At 47.9% G+C, this 24475-nt stretch overlaps 1 protein-coding gene across 1 annotated transcript; it reads left to right on the top strand.

Annotated features, from left to right (window-relative positions):
• Positions 1-7063: 7063 nt before the first annotated feature.
• On the top strand, positions 7064-9673 carry LOC137809152 (uncharacterized). The gene is made up of 2 exons (XM_068610290.1): positions 7064-8748; positions 8926-9673. Exons 1-2 carry the CDS (start codon positions 7064-7066, stop codon positions 9671-9673), a joined length of 2433 nt encoding a protein of 810 aa, XP_068466391.1.
• The last annotated feature ends 14802 nt before the right edge of the window (positions 9674-24475 follow it).

The following is a 24475-nucleotide window of genomic DNA, read 5'->3' as shown; positions in this document are numbered from 1 at the left end:
GTTTCTTGAGCCTGGAGAAGGTCTTCAGCAACCTTCTTGGATTCTGCTTGCACCTTGCCCAGTTCAGCAGCAAGCTCCCCTTTTTCCTTGTTGGCTTCGTCGAGCTCAGCCATGGCGTCATCCCTCGCCTTCTCCACCTTGCCAAGGAAGATCTCCCGGTCGGCTGACCTTTGCTCCAGTTTCTTCACCTTGGCGGCGTCAGTTTTTATGAGAGCCTCCAGGTCAGCCACCTTGACGCGATAAGGCACAATCTTGCTCTCTAGTTCGATCTTTTTTTGAGCCAGTTGCTGCACCTTGTGGCGGAGTTCAGTGGCCTCCTTGCGCGCCATCCTGAGCTCGGTGCTCATTGCGTCTTCCACTCGGGAGTGTTCAATCTCCGCGAGTGTCAGACTGAAGGACAACTTCTCCACCTCAACCCTCATGGTGCTATTCTCAGTTCTAAGGTTGAAGAGGTCATCCTGGAGCTTCCTGGTGGAGCTCTCCACAGCTCTGGTTATGATGGAGGGGATGTCTTCTGCTATCGTCTTCAGCTTGGCAGATAAAGGCTCCAACATCCTCGTGACCTCAAGAGGGAGGTTTGCTGCTTGTAGAGGCGCCGGGTGGGCCTGTTGTTGGTTTTCGTCGCCACCTTCTTTAGTTGGTTCTTCAGTAGGCGCTTCTGGGCGTGGTGGCGACGTCGGGGATTCGGTGATCAGAATTGGAGAGGTATGGGCAACCTCATCCCCGATTGGAGCAACATCTGCGGCTGAGGCATTTGAAGGAGGACCCCCTCCAGCTGATACATATGGTGTGGAGGCGCTCGGGGGTCCTCCATGAAGTTTGGCTCGGGAGCCTCATCCGCAGGTGGCGCAGTTGCCAGTGGGATTGCTTGGACTGGTGAGGCAGGAGCTGGCGGAGGTGGCAGTGTTGGAGGTGGAGCCGGCGTGGATGGAGGTGTTGATGTTGGAAGAGGAGGTGGGGCAGGTGGTGAAGAAGGTGCCACCCTCTTCCTCTTCGTAACAAGGCCATCTTCAGTGACCTCGTCGTCTTCCTCCTCCTCCTCGTGGACTACTTGGGGAGCTTTCCTCTTGGGTCTTTTGAGGACAAGTTTTTTGCGTTGGGCGGCGGGTTGGACATCGGAGGGAGCTGGGCCCTTAGGTGGCGATCAGCCCTGTGTGGCGGCGATCTCCACCACAGAGTTTGGCACTGTTTGAGAGCCCGTTGCCAACCCGTGGGTTCGGGCGAGCGCCCTCAATTCAGCGAGCTTGCCCTTGCCCAGCATGTTATCTGCATAGAGCAAAAATGCATGGGTTAGTTCAGAGAGAAAATCAATGCATAAGGCAGTATGCAACAACAAAGCAGATAAAGAGTGCAGAAAAATAAAACCAAAGTCTTGTGCACAACGCACAAGACGCCCAGAAACAGTTAACAGAAGCAGTATTAAAACAAGAACTTAGGCGTTCTAACCTATACGAATCTCGAGTTGGTCCTCGAAGAACTCGAAGCTGATGAGCGTGGTGGTAAGGAAGGTGATGTTGGCGTCCGCCACACTCTTCCAAAAGAAACAGAGATCTCTGTCCAAGGCGCCCATGCTATCAAGACTTTTGGGTCTCCTGAAGCAGCTCTTGGACTCCTTGTTCCCCTTGTTCACCCAGTACAAGGGGAAACCGTCGAGTAGGGAAGCGTCCTTGTCGTTGGGGCGCACTTGGACGAACTTTCCCTTCCAGTCTTTATAGGATTGCTGGAAGATGGAGAGGATCGACCTCCCAGCAATCCCATTCAAGCTTACCCACAGGCGGTCTCCTGGGTGCTTGGCTTCAAAAAGGAACAAGAATACATCCACCGATGCTGGCAACCCCAGATGGTCGCACATCACTTGGAACGCTCGCACAAACGCCCAGCTGTTGGGATGGAGCTGGGCGGCGGCGATGTTGAGCTCGGTGAGGAGCTCCCTCTCAAAACGAGTAAAGGGAAACTTGAGCTTCACCTTCTTGAATAAAGTTGTGTAAACGAAGCAGAAGGGCCCGTCATTGCTCGCCTTGTCGTCGACGCAAACTGGCAGCTCGGGGGGGCAAGGCAGCACTGTCATCTTCTCGTCGTGCTCCTTGTGGAATGTTTGGTGAGGCTCATGCCCCTTAGTCAACCGCAAAACTGCCCCAGCAGTGTTCACAGAAGATGTTTCCTTAAAGAGGGTCGAGTTGGCCCAGGGATACAGGGTTTTGAAGTCTGGTGGGGGAACGGAGGCTCCTCCGGTGACAGGTGGAGTAGCCTGGGCCGGGTTGGGGCGGGAAGGTGCAGGCCTCTCAGCCTGTGAAGACGAAGCACCGCGTGCTCGCGGTGGGTTGAGTGCTTGAGAAGAGGGGTTTCGCGATGAAGGAGGAGGATTCGGGGTGATCTTTGAGCGAGTCATTGTCGAAGCTGCAAAGGAAGAAGAAAAGGAAAAATGATCAGGGTTCGCAGAGGCTGACTCGATCATGGGAGAAGGGTGAAAAACGAACGAACGTAGGTTCGTTGCAGCGATTGACGAAGCCCTAAGTTACGAGAAAGGAGAAATGGAAAAAACAACCCACAACGTATGCACCAGACAGTTACAGGATGATGCGAATCGGTTAAAATGCAGGAAAAACCAGCAGAAGAGGGAAAGGAGGTACCTTTTGATGATCAGGAAGACGATGAAGGATGCTGGTGATTCGGAATGTTGAAGAACGCTGAGAGCTTTTTGCAGAAGAAAGTTAGAGCGTTTGAGAATACGAAGAAAAGTGATGGAACAGTGGAGCGAAAATGGGTTTAAGGGTTTTTCGAAATGAGTTTGAGAAGCGCAAACGGTAACTGAAGGTAACCGTTGATGAAGCCACGTGTCGAGCGATGGGTGAGGGGTTTGGTGGAGCGTCAGAGAAGCAGAAAGTACAACCGCTTGGAATTCTGCGCCAGTGCCACGTAGATCGGTGTTGACGTGACTCTTTCAGTCTTTTCGTTGGACAAGTCTTCGCTTAAGACTGGGGGGCTTGTGTACCGCCCTGGTAGTCGGAAGTGATGACGTGGCACCAAGCCACAGTGTAGGCGTGTTGACAAGGCGCCAGACTTGCAGAAGGGAAGGAAGTCGGGGGGTTCGTGTAATCGCCAGTTATTAAGTTGGCGTGCTCCGATCTCCAGCATACCAGGCGATCGCCCAGTTGAAGATGAAGTCGCCAGATGGTAAACTCAGGCGACCAAGTGATTGGAGATCGCCAGAGCAAGCACATCGCCGAAGATGAAGGTGATGCAGATTATGAAGGCGGCCGGCGAGACCACAGGGAAGGTGTACGAGAGCACCCTAACTCGCCAAATCCAGTAGAGATCGCGCTCCCAAGTTAGCTATGCACTGGGCAGTACCATGCATAAGTAACTTAGCCAAAAAGAGAGTCAGAAGCAGCGCCCAAGTCAAGGAGGCTCCAGATGGTGGCACGTGTACGACTGGATGCGAGCCACGTGTCCAGGTCTGTAACTGCCAGGAGAGAGAAAGTGACCAGGTATATAAGAGTTCTCAACGAACTTCTGAGGTACGCACATTCAGATTATACTCTTTACGCTTGCGAGTTCTAGAGCTTACTGTGAGAGAGAACATTGCACGGTTCCTTGAGATTTCTTGAGTGTTCTTGCTCTTAGTATTTGGTGGTTCTGTCACTGACTTGGGCGTTGGAGTGCGATCGGCCGCAGCGGCGCCGCTCTGTTCTTTTGCAGGTTCTTGAGGTGGATCTCGAAGAAGGACGGAGGCTTGAAGCGGTGCACACGTCGATCCTTTGACGAGGCAGGTTCCAGTGTTCTGGTCAACAGGCAGGATCAGCGATCAAGGCCTCATACTTTTCTTGATTGTTGCTTGCTTTAAAAGCAAACCTTAGTGATTGCTCTATCAACACGCCGTTGGGTCCCTCCAAAAAAACCCCAGCCCCGCTGCCCAGCTGGTTAGACGACCCATCCACCGAGAGTACCCAACGAAAGTCATCCTTGGCGTTTTGAGCTATTTCGGAAGACAGCTCGACCACGAAATCAGCGAAGATTTGCCCCTTGATCGATCCCCGGGGCTCATACTTGATGTCGAATTCCGACAGTTCCACCGCCCACTTCACCATTCTTCCAGCTACATCCGGTTTCTTCAAAACCTTCTGGATGGGCAAGTCAATCATTACCAACACCATAAAGCTCTGGAAGGAATGGCGCAACCTCCTCGCCGAAAATACAACCGCTAACGCCGCCTTTTCTAAGGCCTGATACCTCACTTCTGGGCCTTGCAGCACCTTGCTAACAAAATAGATGGGTTTTTGGACCTGATCTTGATCCTGGACGAGCACTGCGCTTATTGCCCTCTCAGTTATGGAAAAATACAGCCTGAGTGGCATTGCTGCTTGGGGTTTGCATAGAACTGGTGGGCTCGCCAAATATTCTTTGAGCTTTATGAAGGCCTCCTCACACTCCTTCGTCCAGACAAACCTGTTGTTCCTCTTCAAGCACTGGAAGTGTTGGTGGCCCTTCTCTCCACTGGCCGATACGAATCGGGACAGGGCGGCCATCCGCCCGGTGAGCTACTGCACCTCCTTCACAGTGGCGGGGCTCCTCATCGCCAAAATGGCGGCACATTTTTCGAGGTTAGCCTCGATTTCCCTCTCCGACAGGAGAAATCCCAGAAATATCCCTGCCTCCACACCAAAGACGCACTTCTCAGGATTTAGTTTCAACTTGTACCTGGCAATGGTAACGAACAACTCTTCTAAATCGGCGACGTGTTTGCTTTTTTCCAGGGACGTCACGACCATGTCGTCAACGTATGCCTGCACATTCCTCCCGAGCATAGGTGTGAGCACCTTGTCCATTAGCCTTTGGTATGTGGCTCCCGCATTCTTCAGCCCGAAGGGCATCACCTTGTAGCAGTAGCATGACCTTTCCGTCATGAAGGCAGTCTTCTCTTCATCCATGGGGTGCATTTCGATTTGGTTGTACCCCGAGAAGGCATCTAGAAAACTGAGTAGCTTGCACCCTAATGCACTGTCCACCAGGGCGTCTATACTCGGCAAAGGATAGGAATCCTTTGGACAAGCCTTATTCAAGTCTGTGAAGTCAACACACATCCGCCATTTTCCGTTACTCTTCTTGACCAGAACCGGATATTGGCGAGCCATTCCGGATATTGGATCTCCATGATGTGGCCTGCTGCGAGGAGTTTTTGTGTTTCGTCTTTGATCGCCTGCCTTTTTTCCTCGTTGAACTTTCTCCTTCTTTGGCGGATGGGCCTGACTTGGGGATCCATTGCTAAACGATGGCATAGGAAATCGGGGTCGATTCCCGGCATGTCTGAAGCAGACCACGCAAATGCATCCAGGTGTCTACTTATCACCTTGGCGATTTGGTCTCGCGTCTCGCTGTCTAAGGTTCTCCCCAGCTTAAACGTCTTGTCGTTGATCTTCTTCTCAAGCCATTCCTCTACTGGCTGAGGCTTCTTTTCACTGGCGATCAGTGCCCTCGCGATACCTGCTTCTCTGGCGGTCTCTGAGCAGTTTCTCTCTCCTTCCATCTGGGCGGCGTTCTCGGACCTCGCCTCGATATCGTCCATTGGGACGTCGCCCTCGGCGGCCACCTCCAACGCCGTATCCAGCACTCGCAGGGTTTCCCGTGCAGGCTTTGTGCCAGGGGGAGCCGTTGTGGTTACGTGGCATACAGACCTCTTGTTCTTGAGGCTGTTTTCGTAACACTTCTTCGCCTCCTTTTGGTCAGAACAGATGGTGATGATCAAACCCTCCATAGACGGTAGTTTGACCTTCATGTGCCTTGTTGAAGGCACAGCTCCCGTTCTGTTGAGCGTTGGCCTTCCCAACAGTATGTTGTATGTCGACGGAGCGTTTACAACAAGATACCTGATCTTCTCTGTTCGTGAGGCCAAACCATCTGTGAAGGTCGTCCTCAACTCAATATACCCCCTGATCCGGTCGGTCATCGGTAGTCGATGACGTCAGCAGCAGATAACCACGTGGACCACCCGCAGGGTGACACGTGGATCAGGTGGAAGAGAAATCAGGGAGGAGATCACCCGGTGGTCAGTAACCGAGTGGCCACCGACAGACCAGTTCCAAGATAAACACCCGGGGGGAGAACGCGAGAAGCAATAGAGCACCGATCAGTCATCGGGTGCATGGTCATCGGGGTTTCGTGTTACACGCAGTTAAACTGGGACTGAGATTCCCAGCGAGAGCGTTACGCATGGACCTCGCATGATCATACCTCAGAGAAAGAGGAGCTCCTCGCCGGTGGAATTGTGCACGAGAATGGCCTGAGGGAGTTAGTAAACCAGTCAGTGATTGGTGACTCTCTCAACCCATTACGTGCATGACATCGTGAAGGGGAAATCGTGTATGCAGAGAGCAATGCTTGGTGAGTGTGCCTAGTCCAGCCACACCTGGCGTTCTCCTGGGAGTGTGCGATTCACCCAGATGGGAGAAACGCGCTAAGTTACTCCGCAAGGGAATAACTTAGGCGCACAAAGAGATGCGCTAGAGCCCTCCAGGTAGTGGCACGTGTACGGTTAGATGTGAGTTGCATGTCTCCACGTGTCACCATCTGAGAGGGGCGCGGCAAAGATAAAGGTGCACTCCGCGTCGTGAAAGGTACACACAGAAAACACAGACACCCACGTCTTTACTGATTGTGGTACGTTTTCGCACAAAAGCATAACAGAATTCTGACACACGCAGAGAATAGCGTAACAGAATTCTGTTAAGCACAGACACAGAGAGAATAAAAAGAGAATCAGAGAGAGATTCAGAGAGACATTATTTTTGTTGGTGGTTATGTGACCTAACTTGAGCGTCGGAGTGCAAACGGCCGCTAGAGGCGCCGTCTGTGTGTTTTGCAGGTTGCGTTTGAAGTTCCCGGAGAAGGTTCTAAGAGCAGTCTTGCAGATAGCACAGTTGCCATAGGCGGGGTAGGGAAGCGACAAAGCAATTCTTCACGTTGGAGTTGGCGACAGAATCATTTGGCGCCCACCGTGGGGCCCGTGTGAATCGTGGTCCCATCCACACCAAAGTTTCTGAAGTTACTCAAAGTTTTTGCTAAGAAAATGAGGAGAACAAGACAAACATCACCTGCGCCATCTGCTGAGGAAGGAGCTGTGACAACGGCGCAGGTCCTGGAGATGATGCGTGCGCTGCAGGACAATGTCGCAGCATCGAGAGCTGAACAAGAGAAGATGCTGGCGAAGTTGGCTGCATCGCAGAGTAGGAACGATGAGCTGAATCGCGTTAATGAGGAGCTGAGAAGGACGTTACAGATGCAGAAGGAACGCGCAGTTGGAGAAGGGATGTCGATGCCACCATCGCCTCCGAGAGCGTTCCCTATGCCATTCTCCCCTGAAATCATGCAAACCATGGTACCTCCCAACCTAGTGGGAGTGAAGGCGTCGTTCACAGAGGTAGAAGATCCGGAAGCGCATCTGACGGCGTTCCACACTCAGATGATGCTGTCTGGGGGCTCAGATGCCGTGCATTGCAAGATGTTCATGAGTACACTGAGTGGGATCGCCATGGAATGGTTCGTGAGTCTGCCAGAGGGTCATGTCACGTCCTTCCATCAGTTTTCGAAGCTTTTCACTGAGCAGTACAACGTTAACAGAGCACCTTCAGTGGTGTCGTACGATCTGTTCGATGTACGCCAATATCAAGGTGAGTCGCTGAAAGACTACCTCAACCGCTTCGGAGCACAAGTGGTTATATTGCCCAGCAAGGACGAGGATATGTTGGCGCATGCGTTTAAGAAGGGAGTGCTGCCTGGTCCCTTCAGTGAGTCGTTCATCAAAAGCCATCCCAGCACCTTTGCGGAGATCCGGCGACGCGCGGTGGCGCACATAGTGGCAGAGACAGAGGTTTCCGAGAAAAGAGGAAGTGTTGCACCACTGAAGCCGCATGGAGGACAGGGGAAGCAACAACAGCACACGAGGGTGCATGAAGCAAAGGAGGGAAAGAAGGTGCAGGGGAAAACTCGTCCTTATGCACCCAGGAAGGACCAGGGCAGGGGGCGTGCAAGGGATAATAATACACCCCCAAGATACGATTTCATGGTAGGGTTGGCGGATCTGATCGCCCTTCCTGCCATAGCCACGAGACTCCGAGTACCAGAGAAGACAGATAAGGTACTTGGGAGGAAAAAGAACGAGTGGTGTGAGTTTCACCAAGCCTTTGGCCACACACTCCACTCCTGCTTGGCGTTGGGACACCAGCTGGCGGAGTTGGTAAAGTCTGGGTTCCTGGCAGATTACCTGCGGGAGGCGCAGGGTGATCGCGCATCAGGGGCCCAGGCAGGAGAACAGCAGCATGAAATCCCTGTGCACGGGGAGGTGCAGACGATTGCGGGGGGCTTCTCCGGTGGGGGATGCACCGCATCACAAAGAAGAAGGTATGCTCGATCGGTAATGGCCGTGGACTCGGTGGACGAGGGCCATTTCCCCGAGGTAGATATCACTTTCAAGAAAGCTGATCTACGGGACGTTGTACCGCACGACAACGATCATGTGGTCATCTCCCTCATCACAGCAGGAAGGCGAGTGCACAGAGTGCTCGTAGACCAAGGGAGCTCGGCAGACGTCATGTTCTGGCCGACGTTCAACAAGTTGCAGCTGTCCCCTGATCAACTAAGGCCGTATACCGGATGTCTTTACGGCTTTGCAGGGGATCAGGTAGAGGTGCGGGGGTACATTGAGCTGAGGACGACGTTCACCGATGGAACAACAGCCCGCACCGAAAAGATAAGGTACTTGGTGGTGAACGCCCCTTCTGCGTACAACATCTTGCTGGGAAGGCCAACACTCAATAGGTTGGGTGCAGTGCCATCGACGAGGCACATGAAGCTGAAGCTGCTGTCGATGGAGGGGACTGTAATAACCATCAAGTCAGATCAGGCTGAGGCTAGGCGCTGTTATGTGAACAGCCTCAGGCAGAAAAGGAGCATATGCCATGTCACCTCAACACCACCACCAGGTGTGCTCGAAGAGCGATCGGTGGTTAGGGGAACGCATGGCGATCAGGAGATGGAGGCTGCTACGCTGGGGGGCTCCCAGGTAGCTCAGGAGGAAGCAGAGGAGGAGGGCATGATCACTCCTCGCGAGTCAGGGATCGCGAGGGCGGTCATCGCCAGCGAGAGAATACCCCACCCACCTGAGGGGTGGGAAGAAGTAGATATAAGGGAGAAAAAGTTCAAGTTGGGAGGATCGCTCGGCGGAGAAGAACGAGGGCTGATCGAGAAGCACATGGGTGCGTTCGCATGGTCAGCATCTGACATGCCAGGAATCGACCCTGACTTCCTTTGCCATCGTCTGTCGATGGATCCTAAAGTCCGACCTGTGCGTCAGAGGCGAAGGAAGTTCAACGAAGAGAAGAGGAAAGTGATCTACGACGAAGCGCAAAAGCTCCTTGCCGCAGGGCACGTCAGGGAGATCCAGTACCCAGAGTGGCTAGCGAACGTGGTACTGGTTCAGAAGACAAACGGCAAGTGGAGGATGTGCGTGGACTTCACTGACCTCAACAAGGCATGCCCCAAAGATTCCTACCCTCTACCCAGTATAGACGCTCTGGTGGATAGCGCATCAGGGGGAAGCTACTCAGTTTCTTGGATGCATTCTCAGTATACAACCAGATCAGAATGCACCCCAGGGATGAATGCAAGACAGCATTCATGACTGAACGGTCTTGCCACTACTACAAGGTAATGCCGTTCGAGCTGAAGAACGCGGGGGCTACCTATCAGCGAGTTATGGATAGGGTGCTCTCGCCCATGCTCGGAAGAAACGTGCATGCATATGTAGATGACATGGTGGTCACATCCCGAGAGAAGGAGCATCATGTGGCCGATCTGGAGGAATTATTCACCACCATCGCCAGGTACAAGTTGAAGCTCAACCCTGAGAAATGTATTTTCGGCGTGGAGGCAGGGAAGTTCTTGGGTTTCCTCCTGACAGAGCGTGGAATCGAAGCTAATCCAGAGAAGTGCGCAGCAATGGTGGCAATGAGGAGTCCAACGACGGTGAAGGAGGTGCAACAACTACCGGTCGGCTGGCAGCATTATCCCGGTTTATGTCCACTAGAGGGGAGAAAGGTCATCCGTAGATTCCTTTGGACACAGGAGTGCGAGGAGGCCTTCATCAAGTTGAAGGAGTACCTGGCAAGCCCACCGGTCTTGCGTAAACCACAAGTGGGCACCCCTCTTCGTCTATACTTTGCTGTGACGGAGAGAGCAGTCAGCTCAGTCCTGGTGCAAGAGCAAGATCAGGTCCAGAAGCCTGTGTAGTTTGTGAGTAAGGTACTGCAAGGCCCTGAAACAAGGTACCAAGCCCTCGAAAAGGCTGCCCTGACGGTAGTATTTTCAGCAAGAAGACTGAGACATTATTTCCACAGCTTCACAGTAGTGGTAATGACAGATCTGCCCATCCAAAAGGTGCTAAAGAAACCAGACGTAGCGGGAAGGATGGTCAAGTGGGCGGTGGAATTGTCAGAGTTCGACATTCAGTACGAGCCCCGAGGACCGATAAAGGGGCAGGTGTTCGCCGACTTTATGGTCGAGCTGTCGTCGGTCGCGACACCTTCAGAAGGGTTAGACTTCCGATGGGTATTATCAGTGGATGGCTCTTCCAATCAGCAAGGGAGCGGCGCTGGGGTCATTTTGGAAGGCCCGAACGGAGTGCTGATCGAGCAGTCCCTCCGCTTTGCCTTCAAGGTTAGCAACAATCAGGCGGAGTATGAAGCCCTAATCGCAGGAATGTTGCTAGCAAGAGAAATGGGAGCAAGAAGTCTGGTTGCTAAGAGTGACTCTTTGCTAGTCACCGGGCAAGTTACAGGGGAGTTCCAGGCGAAAGATCCCCAGATGGCAGCTTACCTGGAATACGTACAGCTCCTGAAGACGTCCTTCACCGAGTTTGAACTAGTTCATGTGCCGAGAGAGCAAAATGCCAGAGCAGACCTGCTTGCCAAGCTGGCCAGCTCAGGCAAGGGGGGAAAATAGAGGACCGTCATTCAGGAGACCTTGAAGGTACCGCGAGCGTTCGTGTCAGACAACCAGGTACTTCAAGTGTACAAATCGATGGAGCGTCTGGCGATCGGTCATCGCTCGTTGACTCAAGAGACGTTGAAAGCGCCGAGGGTTAGAGCGGGACCGGCAAAGACCGATGAGGTGATGGAAGTCTGCGCTGTTAGGGAGCCCGACACGTGGATAACACCGTACCAGTTGTACTTAGAAGATGGTGTACTCCCACTTGACCCGACAGAGGAAAAAAGAATAAAGAGGAGCTCGAGTAAGTTTACTTTGATTGATGGAAACCTGTTTAGATTTGGGTTTTCTCATCCTGTGCAGATCTGCGTGTATGGCGAGCAATGCACTAGACTTATGTCAAAGCTACACGAGAGGGTATGCGGAAGTCACGTAGGTGGTCGCGCTTTGGCAAGTAGGATCCTCCGCGCGGGGTACTACTGGCCAACGCTGAAGGAAGACTGCGTGAGGTATGCTCAACGTTGCAAACAGTGTCAACTTCACGCAGATTGGCATAAGGCACCTCACGAGGAGTTGAAGTCCATCCATAGCCCGTGGCCATTTCACACATGGGGAATCAAAATCCTGGGACCTTTTCCCCTGGCGATAAGGCAGATGAAGTTCCTCATCGTGGCCATCGAGTATTTCACCAAGTGGGTGGAGGCAGAACCAGTCGCGCACATCACCGCACAGAAAGTCGAGCACTTTGTCTGGAAGAATATTGTATGTCGTTTTGGAGTACCCAAGAGGCTGGTCTCCGACAATGGCACCCAGTTCACAAGTCATCAGCTAAAGAAGATGTGCGAGGAGTTAAAGATACAACAGGTTTTCGCCTCGGTGGAACACCCACAAACCAATGGGCAGGTGGAGTCAGCGAACCGAGTACTGCTCAGGGGGCTGAAGCGAAGACTAGAGAAAGCTAAAGGAAAATGGGCAGAGGAGGACCCCAGAATCGTTTGGTCTTACCATACCACTCCACAGTCCAGCACCCATGAGACACCCTTTAGCCTTGTCTACGGGACAGATGCCATGATTCCCGTGGAGATACAGGAGAGCTCCCCTAGGTTTTTGAATTTCATTGCCGAAGAATCCAACGAAGAGCGAAAGGTGAATCTCGGCCTACTGGACGAAGTGCGAGAAGAAGCCAGAGTTAGTGCTGAAGCCGTCAAGAGAAGAGTAGAACGGAGGCACAACTCCAAGGTGAGGCTCAGGCGCTTCCAGGAAGGTGATCTGGTGATGAGAAAGGTGCATCAGAATGAGATGGAAAACAAGTTGTCTCCAAAGTGGATAGGTCCATACAGAGTGGTTGAGGCATTGGAGAATGGAGCTTATCGGCTGGAAACTCTGGAGGGAGGAGCAATCCCCAGAATGTGGAACGCCACCCACTTGAAATTTTATTTCAGTTAAGTTGTAAAGTAGTTGCGTTCTCGCGCTAAAGACACACTCAGTGTATATACTGAAAACAGTTGAACAGATAAGGGGGCACTTTTTTCCCTAAGGAGGGTTTTTAACGAGGCCACCCAATGAAAAGATTATCAGCATATCAAGTGTGCGAGAGTTTTCAAGTTAAAATCCTCCTCGCCCCAGGCGCGAGTGCAGGTGATCGGTTAGGCCTTATTCGCCCTAGGCGCGAATATGGGCGCTAATCTAAGTCCTCCTTACCCCAGGTGTGAGTGCAGGCGACTAGGGTTCGAAAAGCCAGGGGTGTTAGTAAGACCAAGAGAGGGAAAGGAAGGATTTCGACAAACGTCCTTACCCACTTGGCATATACCAATATTGGCCCAGTAAAGCTCTTAGTTTAAACCCTTCTCACCCCAGGAGTGAGACAGGGAAAGAACGACCCGATCCGCCCAAGGTTGATGACCTTGGGGAAGATAAGAGGGGCTATCGAGAAACACTCTTCTTCCCCCAAAACAAGGCATCACCTCAGACGATCGATGTCAAAGTCCTCTATGCACTTAGCGCTAGAGCGACAGAGAAGCAAGGTGAAGACCGAAGAACGATGACTGATGAGTTGTCGGTGGATATGCTAGTGCGTAGTGCCTTGTCGGAGGAAGCTTTTCCAAACAAGTTCTTACACAACAAGCCGAAGTAGCCAGACTATGCCTAGTCAGTCATCTAGTACGAAGCTATGCATAAGAACTGTTAAAGACAAAGCTAAAGGAGTAGTTAGTCGTGATCAAGGTAGAGGCCAAGATCAAAGAGTACAGATCGCGCTAAACCTAAGCTAGTTAACAGTTAGTCATGTGCAAAGAGAAAGATGAAGCTTAAGAAGGTACGAGAGAAGAAACACATAGCTGGAGCAAGTATGTATTCACACCAAGGTTTATATACAAGTTTCAAGTACCGGAATTGTGCAGAAATATGAAATTACAAGAAGAAAACTTAAGAAGGAGGAATGAGCTTGCCATCTACCACTTCGTGGTAGATGCTGAACTGCGACTGGTCCACGTCAGGAAGAACGCAACGAATCTGCTCGAATGCCAACTCAAACCCATCAGCAAGGGCATCAGCACCCACATTCATAAGTTCGGCGTTGTCAGCTTTGAGCTTCTGCTTTGAAGTCTCCAAGGCTTTCTTCTCAATGGTGAGGGAAGCAATGGAAGAGGCAGCTTCTCCCAGTTTGCCCTTTGCTTCGGCAAGCTCGACCTTCATCGCAGAAAGCTCGTCCTCTGCCTTCTCAAGTTTCCTCCCCCCTTCAGTGGCCTCCTCCTTGGTGGACTTGAGATCCCCCGCTAGTTGTGAGTTCAGTTGGCGTAGGGAAGAAGTCTCAGCCTCCAAGTTGATTACCTTGCTCCTCAGCTCCACCACTTCGCTGTCCAGAGCGTTGACAGCTTGTCCCATCAAAATCTCAGTCTTGATGGTCTCTTGGACCTGCGATAGGTACTCTTTCCTGGACTTTTCCACCATGTCCCTCATCAGGTCTACGGACCCTTGGGCAGCCTCAAAGTCACTCTGCAGTGACTCCTTGTCGTGCTCAAGCTCCTTGATCCTCTTCTCCAGGACTAATTGCTTGCGGTGTTGGGTGGAAAACTCTAGGGAAAGCACTATCTGCTTGGCCAAGTGCATGTCCACCTCCTGCCCACTCCACTCGAGAAGCTCACGGCTGCGTATGAAATGTCGGACCAAGGCAATGACCCGACTGAAATTCTCATTGCTAGCGCCAGAGCTGCTTGGCTGCGAGCTGGCCTCACCACCTTCAGCAATAGCAGCAGAGGTTGGCGGTGGTGGCGATGCAGGAAGTCTTGAGAGACCCCCTGAATGGGCAGAATCACTCCCAGCAGGTGGAGTGGGTTGACCAATAGCTTGGCCCGCTGGGGGTGCAGGTGGAAGTGATGTTGGAGACAGAGGTTGAGGCGTCGGAGATGGTAGGCGCTGAGGGGAGGGAGAGAAAGTTGGTGTTGAGGCAGGTTGGGTAGGAGGAGGTGGGGATGAACCCTCCTCGATCTGTACCACTTCAATGTTCCCAGGCCTAAGAGACGAAGCCCCCCCAACCTCTTGGTGTTTCCTCTTGCAATGTATGAGAGGAGAGCCAGAACTATCCTCCTCGGTTGAGGGGGTAGGATCAGCAGCGACCGCCACAGTTGTGGGAAAAGCCTTTACTAGCCTTCTTCTTTTCTTCTCTGGCTCGAGGCCTTCAGCTGGCGCGACCGAGAGAGGGGGAGCTGCGATGGGCTCGGTGGTAGAGGAGGAAGAACCAGTCCCCTTGGCTCCCCTGGTCCGGGCAAGCTCCAGTAATGCCCTCCTCCTATCTTTCCCTGAAGTCATGTTTACATCAAGGGTAAAAAGAAGAGTTAGATTGCATAATTATGCAAGTTGATAAAATGTTATGCAAGTATGCATGAGGGTGTGCAAGTATTCTAAGGGGTGCAAGAAGAAGAGCCTACCTATGTACTTCTTCAGAGACACCACATCAAACTCGTGTTTGATGAGAAGGGCCAAGTTATACTTTGCCCCTAGGAGTAACCTACACAGCTCGCGCTCGTAGGGGGCCATGGCTTCAAGGATGATGGAAACCAAGTAGAGGATGCTCTAGGCCATGAAGACCAAGCCCAACAAGGGGCCCAAGCCCATCAAGGGGTCCAAGCCCAACAAGGGGCCCAAGCCCAACGAATTACTAGGAGCATGGCAAGAGCTTTGGGACAAGAGTATAATAAAATGGCTCTTCTTATTTCTTTTATAGAATAGGGGTGTGAATGTAATAAAAAGGTGTAAGTAGTAAGGGAGTCTAGTGGGGAGTGTAGATAGGAGCCTAGGGGGTGCCAAACCGAATTTCATTGCATTTGTGTGCCATTTAGCTTGCATTTTCAGCACCTCTAGGCTATAAATAAAGGTGCTTAGCTTGTACAATTCAGATTGGAATTTTATAGTAGAGAGACTATACTGAATTTGGGAGAGAATTTGTGAGTTTTGAGTCTTCCTCTTCTTTGCCTTATCTTGTGAGCTATGGTGAGCTTCAAGTGGTGGCACTCCATCACTTATCTTGGTTCAAGGTTCCAAGTGGCGTGAATGGCTTCTTCCAATTCTCAAAATCCAGCAAGCATCTTATTCTATAAGTGTTCTTCTTCCCTTTTCTTCAATTTTCCATTCGGTAGTTTTGATTCCTAGAGTTTACTTCTTTTTCTACCGTTTATTTTGTGTTTCCAGCATTGTGTTCTTAATTCTGTTTTGGTTCAGTAGCTATCATTTAAATTCTGTCCAGTTTTAATTCTTGTTCTTCTTTCCTTTTGTTTTGATTCAATTTGACAATACATGGACTTCAATATGAGTCTTGGTTGGTGCTTAGTTTTGGTGAGTTCTTGAATTTAGAACATTGATCCAATTCTAAAGTAGAGTGCCTTTTAAATCCAGCTCAAGTTGTTCCTAAGAATGTCAAGAATCATGTGTTCTTGTAGTTACATTCACATCATGTGGTATCTAGAGTCTAGGCTTGTTTTTGCTTAATTCTTGAGTTGTATTGCACTTTACTTTCAAGAGCTCTTTAATTCAAGTTGTTTACCATTCTGTTTTAGGATTTATTTTGAGTTTTCTTGCTGTTTTCTTTTGTTACACCATGTGTTTGTGAAAAGGACTCTAGCACTCATTGTTCATATGAGTATGGCTGCTCTTTTGGAATGGCATTCTCCTTCCTAGAGCTGACCTTAAGCTTCCTTTCACTTGTGGTTATACCTTGTTATATGTCTTTTAATTTTGTAATCATGTCAAGTTTTGTTTAGTCATGTTATTCCATAATTGTCATTACTTCTTGTAGTACTTTTATTGCTTTGATTGTTTCTTGCTTTGGTATTACTTTCTGTTTTTTAGTTTATTGCTTGATCCTTTGTGCATTTTCATTTTTAGATTTGAGTTCATGCTTGTATCTTCATTCTATACAAGTTCTTTTACACAAATTCCATTATGTCTTTGCTAGTTCATCTTACTGTTTTTCTTTCCTGAATAGGATACTCTGTTTTCTTACAAACGTGCTACTGTTTTCAATTTACTGCAATTAATTGGCTCACTGAAAATTTGTGAAAATTTGGATTTACATACTTCAAAGTGTTACAAAAGCATAGAAAAAAGAATCACTCAAAAATTCCAAGTACACAAAAAATGATAAATAAAATACGAAAAGTGTACAATACTGCCGAAAAGAATACGGTAATTGGGCAGCAATTTTGAAAAATTTATTTCTCTCAATTGGCTTACTGTTTTTACCTCATTCCAGTGCCATTTTTGAGTTAAGACATTGAAGTTTCTGTGGTTAATTTTTCACAGTCCAGTTCGCTTTCAATCGGTACAGTTAAATCTGTAAACATAGCACAGTTTGCTTTAAAAAAAAAAAACAATACATTTCCAGTAGCTGTTTTCTGTTTTCTTTAATCTACTCTAGCACTTTTCTTTAGGACTCTTTTTGTGTGCCTTCTTTATTCATTGAGTTCCTTATTTTTCTTGATTGTCTTTCATTCATATTCTTTCTAGTTTGTCATACATTACTCTCTGTTTTTGGTTTAGCTTTTATTGTTTACACCTTTTTCTTGCTTGTCTTTTTGTTCTTCTTAAAAGTTGTGTGGAGACTTGTTCTTAAGTAAGTTGGTTTGCTGTAACATATTTCACTTGAAGCTACTCCATTTCACAAGCAAGGCTTGGTTGAGGACAGAATTTTTTCTTGGAGTGGTTTGAGTGCTTTCTTGGGCATTTTTCCAGCAACCTATATCTCACTGTTTTTAATTGTTTAACAAGTTTCTTTCACTGTTTTGTTTTCTGTTTTTGTGTATTTTCTGCTCATGGCTCATTTCTCTAGTGGAGAGTCCTCCAAACCGTGCTCACCACAAAAGGCAGCCCTTTATGAGGACTTAAAGAATGCCAAGCAATCCAATGCTCACTATCTTGAGGTGATAAGGAAGATGGAAGCACGGCTCCAAAGTTTGGAGTTAAACCGAGAGGAAATGCATCAAAACCGTGAGAAAAGAACTCCTCCTCCTAGTCGGCATTCTTCAAGGCACTCCCATGGTTATTATGAAGACAATCCAAGGCCAAGACATCATCACCATGAAGAGAGGCGCCAACATGTGGCTGGCCCTTGTTCTCCAAATGTAAAACTTCCTAGTTTTAGTGGTGATAGTGATCCCAATGTATACTTAGGATGGGAGGCTAAGGTGGACCAAATTTTTGATGTAAATGGGGTTAGGGATGAGCATAGGGTTAAGTTAGCTTCTTTAGAATTTTTGGACTATGCCATGCAATGGTGGCATCAATACCTCATGGACATTGACCTACACAAGAGGCCGCCCGTGGTCTCTTGGAACGATTTGAAAGCATGTTTACGCGCTAGATTCGTACCCCCACACTTTAGGAAAGACCTTATGTTGAAACTCCAACGGTTTCATCAAGGCGCGCTAAGTGTGGATGATTACTTTAAACAACTAGACACGCTTTTAATTCGAGTTAATATGGATGAGAGTGAGGAGGCTAAGATAGCTAGGTTTGTGAGTGGACTTCGAAGGGATATTCAAGACGTGGTAGAGTTACAAGAATATTCTTCTTTGGAAAATGTGGTGCACCTTGCTAGCAAAATTGAAAATCAACTTGCAAGGAAAAATGCTTTCAAAAATTCTTCTAAAGATAACTACTACCACTCTTCTTGGAAAAATAAAAACTCTTTTTCAAACATCCCTTCTAAGGACTCTACTTTCAAACCTAGAGAGTCTAAGCCTTCCACTTCCAATGCTAGGCCTAAATCACCACAAAAATCGTCTAGTAAGAAGTGTTTTAAATGTTTAAGCTATGGACATATTGCTTCTAATTGCCCTACTAAACGAACTATGTATATGCATGATGGGGTAGATAGTAGTGAGCATGGGTCCGAATCTTCTAGACATTCCTCACCTTCTAGATCCCCAAGTGAGAGTGAAAGTGAAAGCCCACATGAGGGTGACCTATTAGTAATAAGGCGCATGCTTGGACAAGTGTTAAAACCTTTTGATGAAACTCAAAGAGAAAATATTTTTCATTCAAGGTGTCTTATTAATGATAGAGTTTGCTCTTTGATTGTGGATGGGGGGAGTTGTGCAAATGTGGCAAGCACAAGAGTGGTAGACAAACTTGGATTGCCTACCATCTCTCATGCCAAGCCTTACAAGTTACAATGGTTGAGTGAGGTGGGTGAGATAGTGGTGAACAAACAAGTCCTCATTACATTTTCCATTGGCAAATATAAAGATGAGGTCTTGTGTGATGTTGTTCCAATGGAAGCTACTCATATCCTTTTAGGTAGGCCATGGCAATTTGATAGAAAAATTTTTCATGATGGCTTTACCAACAAAATTTCTTTTAACTTCCATGGACACAAAGTCATTCTCAAGTCTCTCTCTCCAAAGGAGGTACATGAGGACCAAGTCAAAATGAGAGAAAAGAGAGAGAAAGAAAAAGAAATTAAAAATTCCAAGAGAAGCCTTCTCATATCTTCCCAACAAGTTCAAAAGGTAATAGTTACTCACAAGCCTATTTTTTTAGCTATTCCTAGACCTATTGAATATGAGTCGGCTAAGGATAGTCCCACATGTTTGGACCATTTGGTAAAGGAATATGAAGATGTGTTTCAAGATCCTCCTAAAGGCTTACCACCTCTAAGAGGGATTGAACACCAAATAGACTTCATGCCCGGGGTTTCTTTACCAAATCGCCCTGCATATAGGACCAATCCCCAAGAGACCAAAGAAATTCAAAGACAAGTTGAGGATTTATTAGCTAAGGGGTGGGTACAAGATAGCATGAGCCCATGTGCTATGCCTGTCATACTTGTCCCTAAAAAGGATGGGACATGGAGGATGTGTACGGATTGTCGCGCTATAAATAACATCACCATCAAATATAGGCATCCCATTCCTAGGTTAGATGACTTGTTGGATGAATTACATGGGTCTAAAATATTTTCCAAAATTGATCTTAAGAGTGGTTACAATCAAATTCGAATTAAACATGGTGATGAATGGAAAACCGCTTTTAAGACCAAATTTGGTTTATATGAGTGGTTGGTCATGCCTTTTGGCTTGACTAATGCTCCTAGTACCTTCATGCGACTCATGCATCATGTTTTAAGAGCATTCATTGGCAAGTTTGTTGTGGTTTACTTTGATGATATTCTTATATATAGCTTGTCCTTAGAAGATCATGAGTCACATGTTAGACAAGTTCTAGAAACCCTTAGGAAGGAGAAGTTGTATGCTAACCATGCTAAATGTTTCTTTGCATTAGATCATATAGACTTCCTAGGGTTTGTGGTTAGTCATAAAGGGGTGCATGTAGATCAAACAAAAGTTGCAGCAATTCAACATTGGCCTACACCCACCAATGTCAACGAAGTACGAAGCTTTCATGGCCTTGCTAGTTTTTATAGGCGGTTTGTGAAAGACTTTAGTACAATTGCCGCACCTTTAAATGCCATAGTAAAGAAGGATGTGGTTTTTAAGTGGGGACAAGAGCAAGAAAACGCTTTTCAAACTTTGAAGGATAAATTAACTAAAGCCCCCATTCTAGCCCTTCCTAACTTTGCTAAGACATTTGAAATAGAGTGTGATGCCTCTAATATAGGCATTGGGGCCGTCCTCCTTCAAGAAGGACACCCCATCGCTTATTTTAGTGAGAAACTCAAAGGGAGTCATCTCAATTACTCCACTTATGATAAAGAACTTTATGCTCTTGTTAGAGCTTTGCAAAATTGGCAACATTATCTTTTTCCAAAGGAATTTGTGATTCATAGTGATCATGAGTCCCTTAAATATTTGAAAAGCCAAAGCAAGCTTAATAAGAGACATGCTAAGTGGGTGGAGTTTATTGAGCAATTTCCTTATGTGATCAAACATAAACAAGGTAAAATTAATGTAGTGGCCGATGCTCTTTCACGAAGATATACCTTGTTAAATGTTTTAAATGTTCAATATTTAGGTTTTGATCACATAAAGGAACTTTATCATGATGACTTAGATTTCTCTCTAATCTATCAAGAGTGTTCCAAGGGAGGTCATAAAGACTTTTTCTTACATAATGGTTTTCTTTTCAAAGGAAAAAGACTTTGTGTTCCCCAAGGATCTATTAGACAATCTCTTGTTAGAGAGGCTCATGAGGGTGGGCTTATGGGACATTTTGGGGTAGCTAAGACCTTAGAAACATTGCATGAACATTTCTTTTGGCCTCACATGCGCAAATCCGTACATACCTTCTGTGATAGATGTATAGCATGTAGGAAGGCTAAATCTAAGGTCCAACCCCATGGTTTATATACCCCTCTTCCTATCCCTACAATGCCTTGGGTTGATATTTCTATGGATTTTATCTTAGGACTACCCAAGACATCGAAGGGTAAGGATTCCATCTTTGTGGTAGTGGACCGTTTTTCTACAATGGCTCATTTTATTCCATGCCACAAAGTGGATGATGCATGCCATATTGCAAATCTTTTCTTCAAGGAAGTTGTTCGTTTGCATGGACTTCCTAGAAGTATAGTATCTGATAGGGATTCTAAGTTCTTAAGTCACTTTTGGCGGACCTTATGGGGGAAACTTGGCACCAAACTTCTGTTTTCTACTACCTGCCACCCCCAAACTGATGGTCAAACCGAAGTGGTTAATAGAACTTTGGGTCAATTATTAAGATGCTTTATTTCCGGGAATCCAAGGGCTTGGGAGGATTTACTACCTCATGTTGAATTTGCCTATAATAGAGTAGTGAATTCCACCACTAACCATTCTCCTTTTGAGGTTGTTTATGGGTTTAATCCCCTCACACCTCTAGATCTTCTTCCCATTCCTGTCCTTGATGAGGTTCTATGCAAAGACGGTTTTGAAAAGGCATCTTTTGTTAAAGATTTGCATAACCGCATCAAGTTACAAATTGAGAAGAAAGTTGGTAAGTATGCTGACACTGCCAACCAAAGGAGAAAGGCATTAATCTTTGAGCTCGGTGATTGGGTTTGGCTTCATTTGAGAAAGGATAGATTTCCTTCTCTAAGGAAGTCCAAACTTATGCCTCGTGGTGATGGCCCTTTCCAAGTCATCAAGAGGATTAATGATAATGCCTATGAGTTAGATATGCCCTCTACTTATCTTGGTAGTAATTCTTTCAATGTTACTGATCTCACTCCTTTTGCTGCAGGTTTCCCAAATTCGTGGACGAATTCTCTCCAACCCGGGGAGCATGATGGAAACCAAGTAGAGGATGCTCTAGGCCATGAAGACCAAGCCCAACAAGGGGCCCAAGCCCATCAAGGGGTCCAAGCCCAACAAGGGGCCCAAGCCCAACGAATTACTAGGAGCATGGCAAGAGCTTTGGGACAAGAGTATAATAAAATGGCTCTTCTTATTTCTTTTATAGAATAGGGGTGTGAATGTAATAAAAAGGTGTAAGTAGTAAGGGAGTCTAGTGGGGAGTGTAGATAGGAGCCTAGGGGGTGCCAAACCGAATTTCATTGCATTTGTGTGCCATTTAGCTTGCATTTTCAGCACCTCTAGGCTATAAATAAAGGTGCTTAGCTTGTACAATTCAGATTGGAATTTTATAGTAGAGAGACTATACTGAATTTGGGAGAGAATTTGTGAGTTTTGAGTCTTCCTCTTCTTTGCCTTATCTTGTGAGCTATGGTGAGCTTCAAGTGGTGGCACTCCATCACTTATCTTGGTTCAAGGTTCCAAGTGGCGTGAATGGCTTCTTCCAATTCTCAAAATCCAGCAAGCATCTTATTCTATAAGTGTTCTTCTTCCCTTTTCTTCAATTTTCCATTCGGTAGTTTTGATTCCTAGAGTTTACTTCTTTTTCTACCGTTTATTTTGTGTTTCCAGCATTGTGTTCTTAATTCTGTTTTGGTTCAGTAGCTATCATTTAAATTCTGTCCAGTTTTAATTCTTGTTCTTCTTTCCTTTTGTTTTGATTCAATTTGACAATACATGGACTTCAATATGAGTCTTGGTTGGTGCTTAGTTTTGGTGAGTTCTTGAATTTAGAACATTGATCCAATTCTAAAGTAGAGTGCCTTTTAAATCCAGCTCAAGTTGTTCCTAAGAATGTCAAGAATCATGTGTTCTTGTAGTTACATTCACATCAAAGGACCCGGGGTTTCTTAAACTCGACTCCAGGAACCCAATAAAGGGGAAACCCCTCGAGCAGCGTTGGGCTTTGCTGAGTAGCAGAGATCATGTAGAACCTGCCCTTCCAATCTTTAAACGATTGCTGATACAGGCCCAAGATCACTCGTCCAGCAACTCCATTCAGGCTGACCCGAGACCTATCCCCAGGGTTCTTCGCCTCGAAGAAATGTAGGAAGACGTCTACTGAGGCGTTATGCCCAAAGTAGTTGCAGAGGATCTCGAATGCCCGTATGAAAGCCCAGGCATTCGGGTGGAGTTGGCAAGGGGCTACGTTCAGCTCCATCATCAGCTCCTTCTCAAAGAAGGTGAAGGGCAAGCGCAGCTTCAACCTTTTGAAGATGGCGGAGTATATGAAGGTGAAGGGCACCCCATTGGTAGCCCTATCGTCCACACAGATTGGCATCCCTCGAGGAGGAATGCGTATACGAACGTTGAAGTCGTTCTCCCTGTCGATGACGCAGGAGGGCTCATCAGGGTCGTTGCTCAGAAGGGTCTTGAGATGGCCTTTAGGTAGTTGAGTGCAAGTTTCGGCCAGCAATGCCAGGGCAGCCCAGTCGTAGACCCTGGCGTAGTCCTGATAGGGAGCTGCATCAGGTGGAGGTGACGCTGGTGCACTTGCTGAAGGCTGTGCACCAGAGGATGAGGCAACGATGCGAGCAGTTTGCTTCAAGCGAGCCATTGCGAGATAACTGCAATGGAGGAAAGCAAAAGGTCAGATGAACGGAAGAAGAGGGAATGATGAATGGTTCGGTGAAAAACAGAGGAAAGGAAGAAGAAAGAAAGGTCCAGGCGAAGAAGAGGAAGGGGGAGAAGTAGAGAACGAAGTGAGAAACGCAAAAAACCCTAGCGCGGGTTGAGAAGAAGAAAAACAGAGAAGATGAATGCATGGTAGTGAAAAGGGTGAATGCAATCGGTGAAAAGAACCTAAATGGATTAAGGAAGAAGAAAAGTCATACCTTTAGATGATCGCGGAAGGTCTTGAGGTAGAAAGCTCGAAGAAAGTTGGGTGCGCAGAGAGGAGATTTGAAGTGTCTGAGAGTTGGAGTATTGAAGACGATGATGAAACAGTGAAAGCGCGCGCCTATTTGAATAAGGGAAGCGTTAGCGACACTCCACGCTGGCCGTTGATGCGTCCACGTGTCGCGAAATTAAGGGAGGAAGTCATAACGTCAAAAGGCAACACGTGAGGTGGCACGTGATGTGGCCCCACTTGCCACGTGGACCGAGAGCGTGACCACTTAGTCTCTTCGCTGAGAACGAGTTCACAGCTCGAGACTAGGGGGCTTGTGATCCGGTCGGTCATCGGTAGTCGATGACAGCGATGACGTCAGCAGCAGATAACCACGTGGACCACTCGTAGGGTGACACGTGGATCAGGTGGCGGAGAAATCAGGGAGGAGATCACCCAGTGGTCAGTAACCGAGTGGCCACCGACAGATCAGTTCCAAGATAAACACCCGGGGGAGAACGCGAGAAGCAATAGAGCACCAATCAGTCATCGGGTGCATGGTCATCGGGGTTTCGTGTTACACGCAGTTAAACTGGGACTGAGATTCCCAGCGAGAGCGTTACTCATGGACCTCGCATGATCATACCTCAGAGAAAGAGGAGCTCCTCGCCGGTGGAATTGTGCACGAGAGTGGCCTGAGGGAGTTAGTAAACCAGTCAGTGATTGGTGACTCTCTCAACCCATTACGTGCATGACATCGTGAAGGGGAAATCGTGTGTGCAGAGAGCAATGCTTGGTGAGTGTGCCTAGTCCAGCCACACCTGGCGTTCTCCTGGGAGTGTGCGATTCACCCAGATGGAAGAAACGCGCTAAGTTACTCCACAAGGGA

This window comes from Phaseolus vulgaris, chromosome 2, assembly GCF_000499845.2.
Source record: "Phaseolus vulgaris cultivar G19833 chromosome 2, P. vulgaris v2.0, whole genome shotgun sequence".
NCBI lineage: Eukaryota > Viridiplantae > Streptophyta > Magnoliopsida > Fabales > Fabaceae > Phaseolus > Phaseolus vulgaris.
The sequence above is the reverse complement of the archived record's forward strand: the minus strand, read 5'-3'. Positions and strand labels throughout refer to the sequence as shown.

What these genes read in the sequence shown, in the direction of transcription:
- LOC137809152 (XM_068610290.1), top strand. Translation starts at nt 7,064, where the DNA reads ATGAGGAGAACAAGACAAACATCACCTGCGCCATCTGCTGAGGAAGGA. An exon ending in GCCCGCACCGAAAAGATAAG is followed by an intron (nt 8,749 to 8,925) that starts GTACTTGGTGGT and finishes TTATGTGAACAG; the next exon opens with CCTCAGGCAGAAAAGGAGCA.